Source organism: Pelodiscus sinensis, chromosome 4 (assembly GCF_052426305.1).
Source record: "Pelodiscus sinensis isolate ZL-2025 chromosome 4, ASM5242630v1, whole genome shotgun sequence".
Taxonomy (NCBI): domain Eukaryota; kingdom Metazoa; phylum Chordata; order Testudines; family Trionychidae; genus Pelodiscus; species Pelodiscus sinensis.
In genome coordinates this window covers 121,639,174-121,661,959 of record NC_143055.1, presented here as the reverse complement: position 1 = coordinate 121,661,959, position 22,786 = coordinate 121,639,174, and the positions used below count along the sequence as shown (strand labels likewise).

General features: G+C 47.7%; 1 protein-coding gene across 3 annotated transcripts in view; it reads right to left on the bottom strand.

Moving 5' to 3' along the window:
* LOC102448589 (broad substrate specificity ATP-binding cassette transporter ABCG2-like) overlaps positions 1-22,786 on the bottom strand; it is a 142,800-nt gene that overhangs the window by 74,085 nt on the left and 45,929 nt on the right. For all 3 annotated transcript variants that reach the window (XM_075929563.2, XM_075929565.2, XM_075929566.2), the window contains one exon: positions 6,460-6,704. In XM_075929563.2, the coding sequence (XP_075785678.2) occupies positions 6,460-6,704 (245 nt within the window). The remainder of the gene's footprint in view (positions 1-6,459; positions 6,705-22,786) is intronic.

The window sequence follows — 22,786 nt, the reverse complement described above, 5'->3', positions numbered from 1 at the left end:
CCGTCTTCTCGCTCGGCCAGGAGGTGGGCCTCCATCAGGGTGACCACCTCGTGGAGGGTCGTGGGCTGGTTCCTCCGTACCCACCTTTGGCCCTCCCGCGGCAGGATGTATACGAACTGCTCCATTACCACCATCTCTGTGACCCGCGCGCCGGTCTTGTGCTCGGGTTCCAACCAACGGTTAGCCCACTCCTGCAGTTGTTGCACCACCGCCCGAGGTCGGTCGCCGGGCCTAAACACCTCTTGGCGAAACTTCTGCCGGCAGGTCTCGGGGGAATGGCCAAGCTGGTCCAATATGGCCTCTCGCACCTTGTGGTAATTCAAAGCGTCAGTGATCACCAGGCTGCGATATGCCAGCTGGGCTGGTCCACTCAGGTAAGGGGCCAGCAAGGTGGCCCACTGCTCCGATGGCCATCGGGCTGCTGTTGCCACGCGCTCGAACGTGGTGAGCAACGCTTCGGGGTCATCCTGGGGTCCCAGCTTGGTAAGGCGCAGGGGTAGGTTGGGTCCCTCCCCATTTCCTCTGGGTCTGCCCGTGGTCGTCCCCCACCTTCGCTCCACCGTCTGCTGCCACTGGTCTTGTTGCATGGCTAATTCCTGGATCAGCTGTCTCTGATGCTCCTGAAATTGGGTAGTCAGCTGCTGGACCAACTGCTCTTGTTGAGCCTGCTGCTGCTGAGTCTCCCCGAACCACTCTAAAAACTGTCGGGGCTCCATAGGTTCGTCCACTTCGGTGGAGGCTCCCGTTGAGGCAATCGATTGCTTTGCCTGGTCTCTTTCGTCTGTGGGGGTATGTCTACACTACCACCTTAGTTCGAAGTAGGGTGGTAATGTAGTCAACCGGAGTTGCAAATGAAGCCCGGGATTTGAATTTCCCGGGCTTCATTTGCATGTTGCTGGGCGCTGCCATTTTTAAATGTCTGCTAGTTCGGACTCCGTGCCCCGCGGCTACACGCAGCACGAACTAGGTAGTTCGGACTAGGCTTCCTATTCCGAACTACCGTTACTCCTCGTTCCACGGGGCTAGTGCGGACCCTGCCGGGTCCATCACAGGGGCTTTTTTGCAGGAAAAAAAAAGTGCTTTTGCGGAAAAGCATCCTGCCAATCTAGACGTGCTTTTCCAAAAATGCTTTTAACGGAAAACTTTTCTGTTAAAAGCATTTCGGAAAATCATGCCAGTGTAGACATCGCCTTAGGGTATTAGGCTTAACTGGCTTGTTCTGTTTATTTTCATTTAGTAACTTACTTTGATCTGTCTGTTTTCACTTGCAAGCACTTAAATCCCACTTTATATACTTAATAAAAACACTTTTGTGTACCCCAGTGTAAATAATTGTTACCTAGTGGGTAACACTGAGACTATCTCACTCATTGATAAAGAGGATGAACTTACAAGCTTTTTTGTGTGTAAAACTTTTATATAAGATAAGATTTATTTAGAATATTGGTCTACTTTGGGGCTGTGTTCCTGGTGTTGTCACTGGCCTTATAACTAAGCCTTCCTATTGCCGAGATGGTTCAGCGTCTGTGTTGCTCTATTGGGGGGTTGTTACCCCAATTCTGTGCCTTGGCTGGTGGAGACCAGAGCTCCTGGACAAGCAGGACAGGTTGGTGGGATGCCCCAGAAGGTAGATAGGCAGGCTCAGTAGCATGACCTGCACACTGGAGCTAAGTTTAGACTGCAGCCTTTTTCTGCAAAAGCTTATGCAAATAAAGTGCAGAGTAGAATATCACCACGCTTCAATTGCATAATTAATTATCAGCCATTTTTGCGCAAGAGGCTTTTGCCTCATTTTTTCAGGAAGAATGGCTCTTGCGCAAGAGGGGGGTTTTGCACAAAAAGTAATCGTCTACACAGCTCCTTTTTGTGCAAAAGCCTCTTGTGCAAAAACAGCTGCTAATTAATTATGCAAATAAAGCACAGCGATAATCTTTTGCAGAAAAAGACTGCAGTTTAGACATAGCCTGCGTGACAATCTCTGTGATCTATCCCATCACACATGATCAAGTTGACAGAAGAAATTAAAAGAAAGAGTAAAGGGCAGTCAAATGAAGGAGGCCTACATGACAGCATAGGTAGAAGTCCTCTCCCAGAAGGGGAGGAACTTTAAAGATATCTGACTACAGTGTCGGGTCTTGAACATAGGAAACTGTTGGGAAATGCAACAAAAAAGGCGATCCATAATGCTTGTGTGGCAATCTTACCAATCTTGCCTTGTCAAGTGAATGTGATATCACTTTTTGAGGCCTACTTTCCATTAAAGCATGTTGATAGGCATTAGTTATATTTCCATCCTTTAATCCTTCATTGCTTTGGCAATGGGATTTTTCAGTTGGTTCTCTCAATACACGTCAAATGTATTTCTTCACAAAAGTCATAAGCTTTCAAAGAAGCACTAGAACAGTTCCTCTAAGAAACACACTTATAACAACTAGTTGCCCCTTGCCCATTCACTGTTGATATTATTTTAAAAGAGTCTCAAATGTTTGTTTAAATACACACATGGCACGTGGGAAATTCTAGGAGCTATCAGACTGATTTAAGGATGATAATTCAGCCACTAAATCATGAGAACATTCATATTTGAGGGGCCCACAAAAGACAGTTACCTATTCTGTAACTGCTGTTCTTTGAGATGTGTTGCTCATGTCCATTCAACATAGGTGTGTGTATGCCTGTCACATGCACCAGTGCTGGAAAATTTTCCCTAAGACTGCCCTGGGCTCTCTGCTGCTCCACAAGAGATCACAGAGAGATTGGGTGTGTTACCACAGCACTGAAATCACCACATCACTCCGGTATGAATGATGGACAGACTATTTGTGAGTCTTCCTCATCCAAGCAGTTGATGATTTAACCAGCATGTTAAGAAGCCACGTGAAAACACTTGGCGTGTCCACGGTGAGGTAGGGTGCATTGTCTCTTTCCAGAGAGGGTTGTCATGACTTGTGTGTCTGGGTAAACAAGCTCTTTGTTTGCTTTGTGAAGAGGTGTGATGTTCTGACTTCCAATTTCAAGGGATTTGTTCTTTTGTCTTTGGGCTGCACATTGCCTAAACCTCATGGCTACGTCTACACTGGCCCCTTTTCCGGAAGGGGCATGTAAATTTCAGCAGTCGTCGTAGGGAAATCCGCGGGGGATTTAAATGTTAACTTCAAAGTAAGAATAAGAGCCTCCAGAAAAGGGCACTTTTTCCGGAGGATCGGGGCCAGTCTAGACGCTCTTTTCCGGCTTTTTTAAAAGCCGGAAAAAAGCGGCGGACATTTTTATTTAAATGCCGCGGGGGATATTTAAATCCCCCGCGGATTTCCCTACGACGACTGCTGAAATTTACATGCCCCTTCCGGAAAAGGGGCCAGTGTAGACGTAGCCGAATGGAATTAGCTGCTACAATGCATTTCTGAGTTATTCTGACACACAAAGTTAAACCTGTGCAAAAGACCCCATGTCCAGTGAGAGAAAGCTCTGCTGTCAGAAGAAGTCAATTCAAAGTCTCTTCAATTTTCTTCAAAGATCGCGTCTACCAGGCAGTGGGGTTTTTACTGATAGTTCCTTTATATTTTTGAAGGGTGACTAAATGTTAACTGGATCTTGAGTAATGTTAACAGATTGCTTTGGGCCCAATCCTAGCTTAGTTTAAATTGGATCAGGCCCTTTGTAAGCAGGTTGGGAAGAGGTCTCATTTGGCAGTTAAGTATTACTTACCTAATATAGGCATTGCCATCATGGTATTGACATATACATTTCTCAGCAGCTTTACATATAAAATAGTTCAGCCCCATTGACCTCTATGAGAAATGTACCTTTCAAGCAGTTGTGGTGAGGGTTACTGACATGGTCTTCTTCACCCTGTAATTGTCATGATTAGTTCAGTATTTCCAGGATGGATTGTGAAAATGGAGGACACTCAATAGTTTTGCAGTAACTTAAAAAAAATGTAGTTTCAGTACATTTAGGGATGTAAATTCTCATTAATCAGTTAACCTGTTAATGTTAACTCACAGCATGGCTGCTGTTGGCTCTCAGCCCCCTCTGGAGTAGCTCCTGTCCACAGGAGGCTGGACTCCCCACAGAGACACTGCTCCAGACATTTGCGCAGTCCCTGACTGCCAGTGGGCCCTCCCACAGACAGGGACTGCTCCAGAGGAGAGCAACCCCTGTCTGAAGTGGGCCCTCTGTGGGGCTGCAGCAGCCTCCTGTCTGCAGCAGGTGGGGAGCTGCTCCAGCCCCCAACGATTACCAATTCATTGGAATTCGTAAGCATCTTCCATTAAGAGGACTAAGGAAGTAGTCCCATGAAACTGTGGGATAGTTCAGGATGACTCCTAGGCCCAGAGTCAAATGGGGCTACATTTACTATGTAAAGTAAAAGGTCTCAGATCTTGAGACCTATTGAATCGACTTAATGGACCTCTAGTGCTGCAGTGTCATGGGACGCTAGGTCTGGGGCCTGGGTTAATGCAATTGTAGAATAGTTGGATGGGGGCATCTTATTGTGCCCAAACCCATTACTCTTGGTAGAGGACAGTGAGAGGAGATCTGAGAAGGGTCACATGAAACTTCTGATCATGTATCCATCTTGATCCCAGAAGTACTACCCCAGGGGTGGGACTTTCCTGTGGCAGGTGGGTGTGGCTAACAGGGGTCGGGGCATGGCTAGCCGGGGTCAGAGGGTGTGGCTAATGTGTCCCTATTTTTGCTTCAGAAAATATGATCACCAAACCTATAGATTAAGCTGGAGAGGGAGTTGAGTCAGCAGGCTGCATGCCCTCCGTAAGACTGGTCCAACCTGTTTCTCCCCACTGTTTCAATGAGAGTGAAAGAAAGGCTCCCTAAGGAATCTCCTGTGGCTGGACTGTGCTTTGGGCCAAGAGCTGAAATCACTGTGAGTTGAAATCACTAGATTTGGTCCAGAGCCAAATCCACCACAAGCCAGTGGAAGATGCGATGAGCAGCTAGTAGGGTGAAAATGTAGAGGTGTGGGGAGCAGCCAGCAGAGAGGAGGCAGTGAGGGGCGACAAACGGCCAGCAGAGCAGCACCAGAGCAGTGAGCAGGTTGATGGCGAGTGACCAGTACAGTGGGTGAGATGCCTCTTACCCCACTCCTCCCTTCTCCCCCACTCAGGATGGATGGTGAACTCTGCAGATCACCTCTCAACTCTGGTCTGCCTTGACCAAGAGCAGTGACAGTGAGTGGCATACAAAGATGGGTTGGGCATGTGAAGGGGACGCTTACATTGCTGGGCTTGAGAGGAAAAGGACACTGCTGAACCTACTTGAGCTTGGGATATTCATTCGTGGTTTTGGTTATGAACTTTGTTTGTGGTGTTTTCCCAAAATAATGCCACATTACTTCCCTCCCCTTTTAATAAAAGTTTCTTTTCCACACTCAGACTCTGTGCCTGCGAGTGGGGAAGCATTGCCTCCCAGAGGAACTCAGGGGTGTTGTGTGAATTTCCCAGGTTACTGGGTGCAGGCTTGAGCCGTGCTCACCCACAGCCGATTCTGTGATGGATCAATGGAGAGGAACTCCTAGATAGTTAATCCAACCCTGGCTGCTGCTGGTGCTACCTGACAGAAAGGTTATATCATCTTTACTCATATTGAGAAGTATATTGCTCCATAAGTTGTCTCATTTAAATCAATGGAACCAAATGCAGAGTATAAGATATTCCATGTAAGTAATGATGACATGATCTGGCCTGAAGTCAATAGGAATTTTGTCCGTGTTCAGACTACTAGAGCTCATTTATTTCTGAAAATGCAGCCCATTGCTTTGGAAATGATTATCACATAGAGAACATTCTGACCTTAGCACGTGATAAACAGATGTAGGACTGGGTAGCAGAAAACCTTTAACATATACAATAGAACCTCAAAGTTATGAACCCCTTGAAAATGGAGGTTATTCATAATTCAGAAATTTGTGTAACTATGAACAAAATGTTATGGTTGTTCTTAACACTGAACATTGATTTAACATATAATTGAAACTTTATTATGAAAAGGAAAATTAAAAATAAAAGATAAATGCTGCTTTCCCTTTATTAATAGTTTATTTTCACACAATACTGTGATTTATTGTACTTTTTTAAAATCTCTGCTGCTGCCTGATTTTGTGTTTCCAGTTCCAACTGTAGTGTATAGGTGACTGGTCAGTTCACAACTCTGATGTTTGAGGTTCTACTGTATTTGATACTTAGCAAAAGTGCCAAAGGCAGCTCTGAAAAGAATGAAGGTCTATTTCTCTGTTAATGATCTATGACTATGTAAAGATTTCCATAATGTGAAAGAGTTTAAAGTCATACTGTTAGCTTATCAGTCAGATGATTTTTTTTTTTTTTTTTTGCTAATTTCTTAATTATTAGAAGCCAAAATTTTGTATTTCAATCAAATTCATCTTCAGGAAGAAAAAGACTATTTATAAATATTCATGTATTGAAGATTCACTACAATTACCTGGGCCGTGGAGTTTTGTGGATTATATATCAAGTTTTTAAATGTGCGTCTCGACACCCACTTGAGCTGGTGTAAGAAGGAAGTGCTGTATGTTATTTGTTGGAAATCTGCACTCATCCTCCTTTTATTTTTCAAAGACAGTTTCTCTAATTCTGCTTTTGTTTCTTTGTAGTAAGGGGAACTGGAAAACAGCTCTGCTAATCTTTCAGCAATAGTCTTATCAGCTCTCACCTCTTCAATGGTTTCTTCAGATTAAAAAGAAAAATATTGTTGTAGGAGCAGTAGTAATAAAAAGCTAAAGACACAAATTACTTCATGTCAGTTTAGGTATGCTGAAGTTTTCTTTTTTTTTCTTCTTTCCCAAAAGTGCTCCTTTTTATTCTCAAAAATCTCTTACCATAAATAAATAGAGATGAGATTGAACCAGAATCCCATATCCAAACCTGCAGAATGGTACAACAATTCAGATCAGGATCAAAGTTTCAAAGCTCTAGTTCATTTCCGTATCAGGCAAAAGAGAGAATCCCAGCAGCAGGATGGCTAGGACCAAGTTAGGGATTATATGGAAATGTTTATGGAAATGATGACATGCACTGTACAATTTATTTCTGGGCACCGTCTTCCAGGTATTTTAAGTGAATAAAACTGTGACCTAGTTAAATTACATTTATTGCCGCCTGCTTTTCTTTCATCATGGCCAGAATGTGTAATGGCAAACTAAACATATCCCAGAATAAATTGTGTGATTTAGATGCCAAGACTGAAGAGGTGGAAAATAACTAAGTAGAAATACTGTTACACTACTCAAGTACATTTTTTTAATATTTGTACTTAAGTAATTTATTTCTTTAATACTTTGACTTTTACTCAAGTCGTTTTAAGTACTTAGTGGGGTTCTGAAAGCAATGAGTAACTAACAGTTGAGGAAGCCAACATTCCGATTTGCTAAAGCACAGCTGCATGTGCAAAGCATCCAATTGTCATGCAGTGATGATTTAAAAAAAATAAATCAAGAAACACAATGACCCTGCCAATGAAGGAGCCTTTTAATAGCCGCATCAACACATTTTCATTCAAAAACAGTATATATGCAGGGGTGGAGAGCCCCAAGCCTTCAGGGCCAGATCCAGCATTTTGGGGAGAAGAAGTGTGGTACAGCGCAATGCCACTCCCCCTCTCCCTGGCTGGGGGAATGTGGTGCTGGAAACCACTTATGGGAAGGTTTCCCCACTGCTCCCATTAGCCAGATTTTGGCCAATGGGAGCAGCGGGTAGCGGCAGGGAGCACAGAGCTCCCCCTCATGGCCAGCCCCTACACTCCCATCCCTCTCCTATGCCTCCCCTCCCACCCAGCTCTCCCAGCCCTGGTCCGCTGCTGCACACTCCCACCCTTCCAGACACTCCACCCTTCCAGACATCCTACCCTCAGCCCACTCCAGCACCCAATCTTCCACCCACACCCCAACCCTCACCCCCATCCCTATCCCACTCCCTGGCAACCCCCTCCTGCACACTGAATCCCTCATTTTTGCCTCACTCCAGAGGCTGGGAGGAGGGCTCACAAAATCTACTAACTCTGGGACCCCAAAAGAGTTAATCTGCCCTGTGGGAAGCCCTGAAGCTTGGTCCTCCCTGCCTCCTCCCCGCTTCCTCCCCACTGTGGGGCTAGAGCACAAGGGGAGCGAGGTCTCTCAGTAGGGGGCCACATCAGTGAGGGTTTTTAGGGTTTGTGTGGGTTTTTTTTTGTTTGGGGGGGTTGCCTCTCACTTGTGTGGCCCCCCAAAGGATTTTTCTGTAGATCAGTGCCCCCGTGACCCAAATAATGGTGCGCTATGATAAATCAGGTGGATAACCATAGATTTCCATAGGACAGCTACTTTTTACTTCTGGATACTTGAGTACAATTAATGTGTGATACTTTTTGTACTTTTACTCAAGTACTTTTGCAGAAGGATACTTCGACTTTTACCTAAATTAATTTTTTTTCTAAATAGCAGTACTTTTACTCAAGTAATTTTTTAAGGTACTTTTTCCACCACTGCAAGATTGTCACACAATTTTCTGTTTGTGTTCTCAGAGAGCTTATATTTTCTGAATGCAACTTTCTAAGAAGTTCCCTAAGAATGTAAAGCAGAAAATTGTTAAAATCTTGGAAGCTGAATCACACAATCTAGCCTTAATCAAGTAACTGTAGACACAAAATTAGAAGCAAAACTGTTTTCCACGTTTAGATAAGAAGTAGCATATGGAACAATGCCTCCTCTACCATACAAATGACTTGAGACCTCTGGAGTGGCTGTTGTTAACAGACACAGTGCAATTGCACCACAGGCATGTCTTGAAGCCCAGAGACTTGGAATCTGACCTGAATATGGGAATATACTTGTATACAGAAGGAGTGTAGGCAAGCTCTTAGTTAAGTCCTCCTCCCAACAGGCAAAACACAATTTAAAAATGAAGGTTACTCACCTTGAGCAGTAACTGGAGTTCTTCGAGATGAGTGCCCCATGGATGTTCCACATCTGGTCTTGGTGCCATACTGGCATCTGGATCGGAGATTTTCAAGAAGTCCCCGAATGCCAACGATGGTGCCAATGTCATCAGTGCGGTGGCCTTTGCTGGCACCAGTTTAGGATGTTTGGATCTTTTGGGATTGGTACCTGAGCTGGCAGGCAGTGCCATGGTGGCACAGATACTGGGGGCATCATAAGTATTGACACTTGATGACCTCAGCCTTGTAGAGGACTGTTTCTTAGCAGAAACAAGGAGAAGTCCTGTGGCACCTTATAGACTAACAGATTTATTGGAGCATAAGCTTTCATGGGCAAAGACCCACTTTGTCAGATGCATGTTGCACACAAAAGCTTATGCTCCAATAAATCTGTTAGTTTATAAGGTGCCACAGGACTTCTCGTTGTTTATGGAGATTCAGACTAACACGGCTACCCCTCTGATACTTGTTTCTTAGCAGAAAGATTCCTGTGAGGTACTGAGGAGCTCCTCTTCTCGGGCATCTTCTTGCCCTGAGGAGAACCTGGAGGCGATCGTACCACTGTAGGTTGTGATCCCAGGTGAGAAACAGTGTGCAAATTCTTCTCTAGTAGAATTAACTTCAATCAAAGGTCTCTATCCCTGCAAGCTCAGCCAGCGGTTCCCAACCTTTTCCAGATGGGGACCCATTTTGACAATTCAGGAAGACTTGGTGACCCAGGGCAATTCAAAAAATGTATGAATGGCTCCTTAAGAGCCACCTGGGGAGATACCTGGTGACCTTTTTGAAACGCAATGGTGACCCATATTTGGGTCCCGACTCATAGGTTGGGAAACCCACCTAGCCTTAAGTTTGGCCCAGTGAGGGCTGTGCTGAGGTGAATAATCTTCTCTTAGGTATCTGACGAATTGAGAATGTCCCTCAGAAACTGGCATCACCTCTCTGCAGGAAACAGTGTTTGAAGCCTGGAGAACCAGACATCTTGACAGAAGAAACAAAGTTTGTTTGTTTTTTAAACTACTAACGAACTAACAGTAAAAGTAACATGAAGAACAAGAACTATCTAACAAACTAGCTAAAGAAAAGGAGGTTACTCACCTTAGCTGTAACTGGGGGTGCTCCACAGCAGGTGTCAATGCGTCTCAGTGCCACAGAGTGGAACAAGGTATAACGGTAGTTCGAATTAGAAAGCCTAATTTGAACCACCTACTCCGTGCCGCGTGTAGCCGCGGGCACGGAGTCCGCACTAACGGGGATTTAAAAATGGCGGCGCCCGGCAAGATGCAAATGAAGCCCGGGATATTTAAATCCTGGGCTTCATTTGCAACTTCGAATGACTACATTAACCACCCTAGATCGAACTAGGGTGGTAGTGTAGACACACCCAAGGTAAACTGCTTCATACCCAAGGTGAGTAACCTAGGGGTGGTCCACAGCAAAGCAATTTGTCTTATGGTGATAGGGACTTTGGATCAGGGAAGTAAACTCTCTTTAGTATGGCCTTTGCTACTATTCTAGAGTGAAAAGGGCTGGAGGAAAGTGCACAGTGCTTAGCAAAAGTTTGTTATGATGTCCATGTAGCAGCACACACATACCGTCAATAGAAACCTTCCTCAGGTAAGCAACCAAAGTGGCAACTGCTCTCATGGAGTGTGCACGGACTGAGGTATGTGGTGATAAATGATTCAAATTGTAGCACACTGTGATGCAGTCAGAGATCCAATGGGATAATCTTTGAGATGATATCTGATGCCCCTTGCTACACTCTGCAATGGAGACGAAAAGTGTTGGGGACGACCTATAGAGGCTAGTTCTGTGGATATAGAAAGAGAGCGCTCTTCAGACGTCAAGCGTGTGCATCTATGCATCGAATGGGTTGGCATGAAACTTGAGAAAAAATACAGGTAAGTGTATTGTTCGATGAAGGTGGAAGGCAGAACATACTTTAGGTAAAAAATTCGGATGTGTCCATAGAGAGACGTTGTCCTTAAAAAAGATGATGTACGGTGGGTCTGCCATTAGGGCAGTCATCTCTCCCACCTGTTGTGCTGACTTTATTGCACCTAGGAACGCCATTTTGAGCATTAAGTAGAGAAGAGAGCATGTGGCCATAGATTCAAATGGAGGTTTTGTGAGCATGCTTGGTACCAAATGTAGGTCTCTCAGTGCCTGTGGGGCAGCAACATCAGGATATAACACATGTAGGCCTTTGAGGAAGCATTTGATTGCGGGATGTACGAAGACCGTGGTGTCATTAACTGTCATGTGAAACAGTGTTATTGCTGCAAGATGTACTCTAAGGGTATGTCTAGACTACGTGCCTCTGCCAACAGGGGCATGTAAATTAGGAATACTAACATAGTTAATGAAGCGGGGATTTAAATATCCCCCGCTTCATTAGAATAAAAATGGCCACCGCATTGTGCCAACTCAGCTGTTTGTTGGCATACACCGGCAGTTAAAGACGGGGATCGGTCAACAAGGAAAGCCGTTGTCAACTGTTCATTTATGCCTTGTGAAACAAGGTTTACAGAATCGGTCGACAACGGCTTTCCTTGTCGACCAATCCCCGTCTTGACTGCTGCTTTGTGCCGACAAACAGCTGATCCAGCACAACGGGGTGACCATTTTTATTCTAATGAAGCGAGGGATATTTAAATCCCCGCTTCATTGACTATGTTGGTATGTCTAATTTACATGCCTCCTTCCACAGAGGCATGTAGTCTAGACATACCCTAATTGAGCTCATAGAAACGTGGGATTGCTTGAGATACAGTAAGTATTCAAGGATTACAGGTAGAAGGGCATCCTCTGGCAATATATTACAGGAAGTGGCCCAATGTACAAAAGAGAGAGTTACTCACCCTGTGCAGTAACGTCTGTTCTTCGAGATGTGTGTCCCCATGGGTGCTCCACTCGAGGTGCTGGGTCCGTCCCGGCGCCGCAAAACGGAGAAACTTCCACAGCAGTAGCCCTGACGGCCCGCGCATGTGCTTCTGTTGCCTCGCGCCGTTACAGCTGAGTGCGGGCTGGCTCGTCAGTTTCCTCCCAACTGGAAGCATCTGAAAGAGATAAACAGAAGCTCCGAAGCAGGGAGGAGGGTGGGTCGTGGAGCACCCACGGGGACACACATCTCGAAGAACAGACGTTACTGCACAGGGTGAGTAACTCTCTCTTCTTCGTCGAGTAGTGTCCCCGAGGGTGCTCCACTCGAGGTGAGTACAGAGCAGTGGTCAAGCAGTATCGGCGTGCTTTGGACTTATGATCTCTGTGCTGTGGCCAAGACTGCTTGCGCCACCGCTGAATCATTTCTCAATATTTTCGCAAGAGCATAATGCTTGGCAAAGGTGAGCAAGGATGACCAGGTTGCTGCACGGCATATGTCCTGTAAGGGTACCCCTCTAAGGTACGCAGTAGATGCGGCCATGCCTCTGGTGGAATGAGCGCGAGGTCATCCTGGTAAGGATTTGTGTCGTAGGGCATAACAACGTGAGATACAGGAGGTGATAAAATTGGAAATACGTTGTGTGGAGAGCTGTTGACCCTTGGAGCGCTCCGCCGTAGCTATAAAAAGGTGCTGAGACTTTCTGAAGGCACGTGTTCTATGCAGGTAGAAGGCCAGTGCTCGTCTAACATCGAGGGTATGTAAACGTGAGTCTTCTGGCAAGGAATGAGGTTTCGGATAGAATGTTGGCAGAATTATGGGCTCGTTTACATGGAAGGGAGAATTTATCTTCGAAAGGAAGGGAGGATGAACGCGAAGCAGAACCCCTTGTTCAGAAAATAAAGTGTATGGTGGATCGGCTGAAAGGGCAGCCAACTCACTAACCCGCCGTGCTGACGTGATTGCCAGAAGGAATGACGCTTTCATTGTTAGCAAGCGCAGGTCGCAAGTTGCTAACGATTCAAAGGGGGGACAAGTTAGTGCGTCCAGTACCAAAGATAAGTCCCATGGCTCCGGAGGGATTGTGAAGGTCAAATATAGGTTATCAGGTCCCTTTAGGAACCTTTTAACTAACGGGTGAGCAGATAGCGAATGTCCATCGATGTGCGGGCGGAAGGCCGAGATTGCTGCCAAGTGCACTTTCAACGAAGCATTCGCTAAGCCCTCCGTCTTCAGATGGAAGATGTAGTCCAAAGTATGCTGTGCACCGGTAAAGCAAGAGGGTCAAAGTCCCTTTCCAGACACCACGCTTGGAACCGGTGCCATTTGTAGGTGTAGGCCTTGCGAGTGCTATGGCGTCTGCTATTCATAAGTACGTTTCACTTCCTGAGAGCAAGTCATTTCCGGTGGCTGAAACCAGTTAGGAGCCATGCCGTAAGATGCATGCAATCGATGCTCGGATGCAGCATCAAACCGTGCCGTTGAGACAGGAAGTTGGGCATCAGTGGAAGTCGTTGTGGCTGAGTGACCGACATTCTGGACAATTGTGTCAGCCAAGTCTGTCGAGGCCAATAGGGTGCTATGAAAATCACTGTTGCACCCTCCGTCGCTATCTTCTCCAGTGCCCTCAGAATGAGAGGAAGAGGCGAAAACGCATAGAGAAGTTGGTGAGATCCCCAATTGAGCAGAAGAGCGTCCCCCAAGGAATTCTTGCCAGTACCCGCCTGTGAGCAGTAATGATGACACTTCTTGTTGTGACGAGTGGCAAAGAGGTCTATACTCGGGAACCCCCAGAGACGGAAGAGACCGTGAGCCACCTCGTTGTGTAACTCCCACTCGTGCTGAGGAAGGAAGTGTCTGCTCAGGGCGTCGGTGATGATATTGTCTTTGCCTGGGAGGTACAATGCAGTAAGGATTATATTGTGGTGGATCGACCAGTTCCACAGTCGTATCGCCTCCGCGCACAGGGATCGTGAATGGGCCCCGCCTTGTCTGTTGATACAGTACACCGTGCATATATTGTCGGTGAGGATGTGGACTGCACGACCTCGGATCCTCTGAAGGAAGTGCCTGCATGCATTGGATACAGCTCGGCGCTCGAGGAGATTTATGTGTAGAAGTGACTCCTGTGCCGACCAGAGTACCTGAACTTGATGTAGTTGCAGATGTGCGCCCCAACCGATCAGAGAAGCATTCGTTGTGATCTGCACTGTGGGTCTTCGTGCGTGGAAAGGGACCCCTGATAACAAATGTTGCGGGTTGTCCCACCATATTAGTGAAGTCCTGTCATGTCCGGGAATGGACACTGTTTTGCTCACAGCGTGTACCCCCTGTGTGTAGACTTTGAACAGCCAATGCTGGAGACTGCGTAGATGAAGTCTCGCATGCGCCACCACATATGTGGTGGCAGCCATATGTCCGAGCAGTTTCAGGTAAGTCAGTATGCTGGGTCTGGGAGCAATTGAAACCGTACGTACCAAGTCCCGAATCATCTGGAATCTTTTTGCGGGCAAGTATACTCTCGCACTCAGTGCATCGAGTCTCGCGCCGATAAACTCCAAGTCCTGACTAGGTGCAAAGGATGATTTGCCGAAATTGATTATGAGGCCCAGAGCCTCAAATACGGCTGCGGTGGTGGTCACTGCCCACGTAGCCTCCTCGCGAGTCGGGGCCTTTAATAGGCAATCGTCGAGATACGGGAAAATCGCGATATTGAGGCGTTGGAGGTAGGCAGCTACCACCGCCAGGGTTTTGGAAAACACCCGTGGTGCTGCTGACAGACTGAAAGGTAACACTCGGTATTGGTAATGTTCCGCGCCCACTACGAAACGAAGGAATCGCCTGTGGGCCGTGTGAATGGCTATGTGGAAATAGGCGTCCTGTAAGTCGAGGGACGCAAACCAATCCCCTTTGTGGAGAGCCGGGATGATAGAAGCTAACGTGACCATTTTGAATTTTTGTTTTCTCAGGTAGCGGTTGAGTCGACGCAGGTCCAGGATAGGCCTCCAACCCCTGACTTCTTCTGGGTGAGGAAGTACGTGGAATAAAAACCTCTCCCCCGAAATTGAATGGATACCCTCTCCACGGCTCCTATAGTAAGTAGTCGGGACACCTCTTGCTGTAGAAGGTTCTCGTGAGAGGGGTCCCTGAAAAGGGACGGGGAGGGCGGGAAGGGGGGGGGGAATGGAGTTGAAAGGGATGGCATATCCTGAAACAACTATGTCGTTGACCCATCGATCGGTGGAAATCAGAGACCAGCGATGTTGATAAGGCCTCAGCCGATGATGGAATAAAGCTACCTGATTGTGTGACGCACCCGACAAAAGAGTTGCACGCAGTCCCTCGACCAACCCATCAAACTTGTTGCCGGCCCTGCTGCTGACCGGAAGTCTTGCCAGGTTGTTGTCTTCGCTTTTGCTGGCGTTGTCTTGGTCTCTGTTGTTCATATGGCTTGGGGCGGAATGTTGTGTAAGAGAAGGGTCTCTGTTTGTTGTAGGGCGTATACCTCTTACATTTATACGGAGGCGTATACATGCCAAGCGTTCTAAGAGTCGTACGGGAGTCCTTGCCCGAGTGGAACACCTGATCAGTGGACTAGGCGAAAAGAGACTGACGATCGAAAGGTAAGTCTTCCACTTTGCTTAATAACTCACTCGGGGCAGCTGCTTGGTGCAGCCACGACCCGCGACGCATAACTACCGCAGTAGCCGTGGCTCTAGCTGCTGCATCAGCCGTGTCTAGGGCGATCTGAAGCGCTGTTCTGGCCGTTGTGTAGCCCTCTTGTATTACCGCCCTCAAGATCTGGCGTTTTGAGTCTGGTAGGTGCTCTAGAAGAGGGACTAATTTGGAGTAGTTATCGAAGTCGTGATTGGCAAGAGGGGCCACGTAATTGCACATCCGGAGAACTGAAGTGGCAGAAGAATACACTTTTCTACCTAAAATGTCCAGGCGTTTAGCCTCTTTATCACTTGTGGTATTTTTATTTTGGGCCGTCTTTGATCTTTGCTGGGCGGCGTCCATAACAAGGGAATTGGGCTGGGAATGCGTAAACAAAAAGTCCATCCCTTTTTGATTTATAAAGTATTTCTTGTCCGCCCTCTTGTTAGTCGGTAAAGAAGCGGCGGGGGTCTGCCATATATCATTTGCGATTTCCAGGATAGCCTCATCGAAGGGCAGAGCCAGTTTTGATTTTTGTGAGGACTGCAAGTTCTTCAGCAAGGGATGTTGCTTTTGCTGTACGTCCGTAATCTGGATACCCTGAGATTGTGCCACTCTGGCAAAGAGCTCCTGAAACTGTTTGTGATCTTCCGTGGGGGATAGTTCACTAGGAAAGACAGCATCGTCCGGAGATGATTGGTTGGCCAGAGAGTCAGGGGTCTGTGGTTCCCTATTTGGAGTGTAGTTGTTTTCATACGCGTCCTGACTAGTAACTGGCATTGCGCCCTCCACAGGCACTGATGGAATCGCCGGCGAAGGTGCGCGAGGTGGAGACGCTGGGCGTGTGGTTTGCGGAGATCGTGATTGTGGATATCGCATGTTATGAGGACACCGGCGGTCATCATAATGACAGTCCCATCTCCGACCCTGAGTCGGGGATCGTCTAGGAGTGTAGGCTCTAGACTCCTCGCATCGACGTGAATATCTCGAACGTCCCGAAGGCCTCGGTGATATAGATCTGTCAGAAAAACGAGATGGTGAACGAGAATAATAGGAATAGCGTCGTTGATTGTGGTAGCGATAGTGATGGTACGACGGTGATCGCTGCGGTGATCTATGATATCGGTCTCTAGTCGAGACATAATGAGAAGCACGATGGTTTTCAGAGCAGATTGAAGCTGGTGACCAAGGTCCCAGAGAGAACCGTGCTCTTTCAGGCGTGAGTGAAGGGGTCCGCATGCGCCTTGACTTGAAGGGCACCTCATTCGGCACCGAACAATCTGCAGGAGAAGACGGTGCCGTTTGAAGTGGTGTAGTCCCGGTCGCATGGCTGCCCTGGGGTTGAATCAGCGGTGCCACGGGAGTTAACAGCTGTGCCGGTGCCGGAGGAGGCTGCGGTGCAGAGTGCTGTACGGTGCCGCTGGCCACCTGCGGTGCCTGAGTCGGCACCGTTGCTTGCGGCACCGCAGGGAGCAAGGTCTCATCAGCTGGCACCGTGGGCATGGGTGCCGGCGGAATTGTCATTGACTGCGCATGCGCAGTATCAGCCGGTGCTGGGGCCACCATTGCTGCTTGTGGCCCGACCGTTGGAGCCTTTGCCGGTGCTGAGTCTGCCCGCAGTCCCTTACAGGGAGCCCGCATCGGGTCTTTTGATCCGACCAAAGTCGGAGCTGAGGCACTGCGGCTCTTGCCCGGCTTCTCTGTCGGGTGCCTCGGCAAAGAGCCAGAGATACCCGGTCTGTCCCGTACGTTCCTGTGCTGTGGCTCGGCATTGTGGAGGTCCTTCTCAGGTGAACGGGACAAGTGAACTCCCGAGGTAGCGGGAGAAGACGTGGTTGCATCGGACTGGAGGGGGCTTTATTGAATAAAATCACCCTCAGCCTCATTTCTCTATCGCGCCGAGCGTGGGCTGTCAGTTTCATGCAGTGAGGGCACTTCATAGGGATGTGCCCGTCCCCTAGGCATTTAACGCAGCGCGAATGCCCATCTGAGTCTGGCAAGGCCTCCTAGCACTGGGAACATTTCTTGAAACCAGGCATTTTGTCTTTTCTTTCCTTTTCTCTCTCTCTCTCTCTCTCTCTCTCTTTTTTTTTAAAGGCTACTACAAAAAGTAAATTAGGATGGAAACAAGGAACTTGAGACTAACTAACTAACTAAGTAAAAACTACTAAGAACTATTAACACTATCCTAACTCTAAACTGCCAAGTGGCAAACAAATTTCTAAATGAAACTCCTTTTTTTTTCCCTCAGGCCGGAGAGGGAGCACGTCCTAGGTCCGTCTGCGGCCGCGGATGGTTGAAGGAAACTGACGAGCCGGCCCGCGCTCAGCTGTAACGGCGCGAGGCAACAGGAGCGCATGCGCGGGCCAGCAGGGCTACTGCTGTGGAAGTTTCTCCGTTTTGCGGCGCCGGGACGGACCCAGCACCTCGAGTGGAGCACCCTCGGGGACACTACTCAACGAAGAACAAGACCTTTAGTTACTGTATGTCTTCCTTGTTGCAGGGTCCCTGTTGTCCCATACTTGGCCTGAACATTGTAATTCTATGCTTATGAACCATCGAGGTACAACGCCTTGAGGTACAGTATGAAAAATTGTGGATGGGGAGCTTTGGGTCCTGGTTGGAATAGTATACTCCTGTTGCATGTGAGTGTGATCGGGCGATGTAGGGTCATTCTGTTTAGGAGGCGAAACCACAGTTGCCGGGGTCAACAAGGTGCTATTAGGATAACTCTCGCTTTGTCCTTCCATATTTTGATGAGTACCCTGTTGAGGAGGGGAAAGGGAGGGAATGCATAGAGTAGGTGATCGTCCTACTTGAGGATAAGAGTGTCTCCGAATGAGTGCTTTCTCATGCCTGCCCTGAAGCAATAAAGTGGGCACTCGAGGAGTAACAGTAGTTCGAATTAGAAAGCCTAATTCGAACTACCTACTCCGTGCCACGTGTAGCTGCGGGCACAGAGTCCGAACTACCGGGGATTTAAAAATGGCGGCGCCCGGCAAGATGCAAATGAAGCCCGGGATATTTAAATCCTGGGCTTCATTTGCAACTTCGAATGACTACATTAACCACCCTAGTTCGAACTAGGGTGGTAGTGTAGACATACCCTCACAAATTATGCATATACATGTGATTACTGACTGGTGTAATTTGCATGAGAGAGAAGACACTATAAATCTAAGGCATCTTGCAGGGGGACCCCAGGTCTTGTCTTGTCAACATCGGAGCATCAATCCAGATCAGCAGAAGCTTGGCTCCACCCTCCTCCGTCTAACTCACTTAGCCAGTGCAGTTAGGAGGAGCAACTATTGGTAACAACAACAAGACGGAGTGTGCTTGTGTGTGTGAGTACACATATCAGTGTTTCTCAACCAGTGGTACGAGTACCCTCAGGGGTACTCGAGAGAAGTCTGGGAGGTACGTCAACACAACTGAAATTTGGAGAAAACTGAATTTTTATTTTAAGTTTTATAGCGCTTTATTATTTTTGTACTTTTTACACCGAAAAATTTCATTGCCTGCCTGGCTACGATTAAGTTGTTTAAACAAATGTGTTGCAATAGTCAAAAAAAATTGTGTGCGTCTCAAAACTGTAGGTACTGGGGTACCTATAATTTTTTTTTGTTTTGAAAAAGGGGTACTTTTTTTTTTAAAAAAAGTTGAGAAACACTGTTATATATCATGCATATGAGAAGTGTTGATTGATATATGTGCTACCAATAAAAGGGGTGTTTTGCCTTTTCTCCCGAAAAGATCATGTGCAGTAGTTTTAAGTACAACACTGTGATCTCAGGCACTGTGCTGTTCGGCGTCATACTTGGTGCCGAGTTTTGTGAGGCAGGCACTGAATAGCCTGTTACCTCTGTACAGGCACCATGTGAGCCACGTTTATGGAGAGCTTGATCAATACCGGATTATCATAGGTGCTGTGAGGCATGATTTGTCAGCTATTCTCGCCTGCCTCTCGGTCAAACACCATTTAGGCAGCTGCAGGTCTTGTGGCAGAGGTGTGACAGATTTCTTCGGGGATTTTCTGGGTTTGTCCCCCTTATCATTGGCAATCTGCTGAGAGCCCGGGTCTGAGGAAGGGTGTTTGCCCTTCTCAATCATAAGCATTTTTAAAGGGAGATCTGTCTCTCCGTATTTGTGCATTAAGTTTAATGCAGTGTAGGCAGTCCTGTTGAACATGGGTATCCCCCAAGATACTTGATGCATTTTGCGTGGCCATCTGAGGCCAGCATTGCCTTATTGCAGTCTGTGCAACGTTTAAAACCCGATGAACCCATCAACCCAGGTGGGTGATCTTAAGCAGCAGGAGAACCAACTTGGGGAAGAATGGTGGTTTTGGGGGATGGAGGGATTGCAAAGAACTTGGCAAACAACTATGGAGAAGAAGGGGAAGTTACTCACCTTGTGTAGTAACGATGGTTCTTCGAGATGTGCCCCGTGGGTGCTCCACTCTAGGTGTCAGGTCCGTCCCGGCGCCACTGATCGGAAGATTTCAGAGCCATACCGGGCCGGGCCGCGCATGCTCCCTGCGCTGCTGGTCGTTCGCGCCCTTTCCAACGATCGCGGCTCGGCCCCCCCGCCAGTTCCTCTCACCGCTCGGTCTCTAGAAGAGAAAGACAGAAACAACCCAGAGCGGGGAGGAGGGCGGGACGTGGAGCACCCACAGGGCACATCTCGAAGAACCATCGTTACTACACAAGGTGAGTAACTTCCCCTTCTTCTTCGAGTGGCCCCGTGGGTGCTCCACTCTAGGTGACTATAAAGCAGTAGTCGGAACTAAGAGCGCTCCGGGTTACTTAGGTTTTACTGTTGAAAGGACTGCGGAAGCTACTGAATGGTCCGCCCCCCACTTCTGAACTATAGCATAATGCCTCATAAATGTAGAGCTGGAAGCCCAAGTGGCTGCCCTGCAAATATCGGCTAAAGGAACTCCTCTGGCAAAGGCAGTAGATGTCGCCACTGCTCTAGTCGAGTGTGCTCGCGGCTGCAAAGACAAGGGTTTATCCCGAATGGAGTGGCATGTGGTAATGCACAAGGTGATAAGCTTGGCAATGCGCTGAGTGGAGAGTGCAGTACCCTTAGATCAGTTCGCTGTCGATATTAGAAGTCTATCTGTTCGTCTCCACTGATGGGTTCTGTCTATGTAAAATGAAAGAGCCCGCCTAACGTCCAGCGTATGTAGCAGGGCTTCCCTCGTTGAGGAGTGTGGCTTAGGGTAAAAGGAAGGAAGGACGATCGGTTCATTGATATGAAATGATGAAGCTACTTTGGGTATGAACGCTGGGTGTAAACGTAACGTTACCAAGTCCTTCGAGAAAGAAGTAAAGGGGGGGTTTGTCATTATCGCCCCTAACTCACTAACTCTACGAGCTGAAGTAATAGCGAGCAAGAAGACGGTCTTCATGGTTAACATCTGTAAAGATACAGATGCCAGAGGCTCGAATGGGGGAATACATAATTGTATCGAGTACCAGGTCGAGGTTCCACGACAGAGGAGGCGGCCTTCGAGGTGGGCTCATATTGGTTAGACCTTTTAGAAATCGTTTTAACATCGGGTGAGAGAACACCGAATAACCCTGTATCGGGTGATGGAAGGCACTGATGGCTGCCAGGTGAACTCTGAGGGATGCCAAAGAAAGAAAGCTTAGCATTTCGGAGATGAAGGATGTACTCGAGGATGTGTTGTGGAGGAGCAGTCAATGGTTGAACGTTACTCTGGAGACACCAGAGAGAGTATCTGCGCCATTTTGCCAGGTAAGTATTTCGCGTAGATGTCCTCCTGCTATGTATCAATATGGACCTGACCTGACTTGAACAGAGGTTTTCATCTAGCGTAAGCCAGTTAGGAGCCATGCTGTCAAGTGCAATGTTTCTAGTTTGGGGTGAAGGAGAGACCCCCGATCTTGAGAGAGGAGGTCTCGATACAAGGGCAGAGGCCATGGCTGTCGAAGTGACATCTTGTGTAGAAACGGGTACCATGCTTGCCTCGGCCAAGCTGGTGCTATTAAAATTACTGTCGCCCTCTCCGTCCTGATTTTCTCTATTACTCTGGGAATGAGGACTGTTGGTGGAAAAGCATACAGCAGCGACTTTTTCCAATTGGTCAGGAGCGCATCGCCAAGGGATCCTTTGCCGATCCCCGCTCTGGAGCAGAAGAGGCGGCACTTTTTGTTGACAGACGTCGCAAAAAGGTCTACCAGGGGCGTTCCCCATCTGCAGAAGATCCCCTGAAGTACGTCCAGCCTCAGCTCCCACTCGTGGTCCGTGGGGAAGCATCTGCTGAGGGAATCGGCAATGACATTGGCTATGCCAGGTAAGTATGATGCTGTTATGATTATGTTGTTCTGTATGCACCAGTTCCAGTATCGTACCGCTTCGGCGCATAGGGAACGTGATCTTGCCCCTCCCTGCCTGTTTATATAGTACATCGCCGCTACGTTGTCTGTCAACACCCTGACTGTTTTGCCTCTCAGACTGGGGAGGAAGTGTTTGCATGCCAGAAAGATCGCCCTCAACTCTAGCTGGTTGATATGAAGGCGTCTCTCGGTGTGAGACCATTGTCCCTGGATGCGCTCCCCGTTCATGTGAGCACCCCATCCGATGAGTGAAGCGTCTGATGTTAATTGAACCGATGGCTGAGGTTGGTGAAACGGTACTCCCGTGAGGATGTTTAATGGGCTCGTCCACCATCGGAGGGACCTGTGCACGTGGGATGGAGGAGTAACCAGCTTGCGTATGTCGTGTCTCATGGGGACATACACCGTTGACAGCCAGTGCTGTAAATTCCTTAAATGGAGACGTGCATGCGGGACTACAAAGGTGGCCACCGCCATGTGGCCGAGCAATCGCAGGCAAGTATGTGCTGAGATTGTTGTGGTTCTTTGGAGAAGATTGACCAGGTCTTTTATTGCCTGGAATCTGTCTGTGGGCAGGTATGCTCTCGCCGTGCAGGAGTCGAGAACCGCTCCTATGAACTTTATGTTTTGTGTTGGAATTAGCGTGGACTTTTGTTCGTTTACTATCAACCCGAGTGAGTTGAAAGTCTCTATGACTTTTGAAAGCATTCGAGTTGTCTCTTGTGCCGTCCTTCCCTTTATGAGACAGTCATCCAGATAAGGGAATATGATGACTCCGAGACGACGAAGATGGGCGGCGACAACGGCAAGGGTCTTTGAAAAGACTCTTGGAGCTGAAGCCAGCCCGAATGGGAGGACGCAGTATTGAAAGTGCTCGTTGTTTATAACAAATCGCAGGAAACGTCTGTGTGCCGGATGTATGGCCACATGA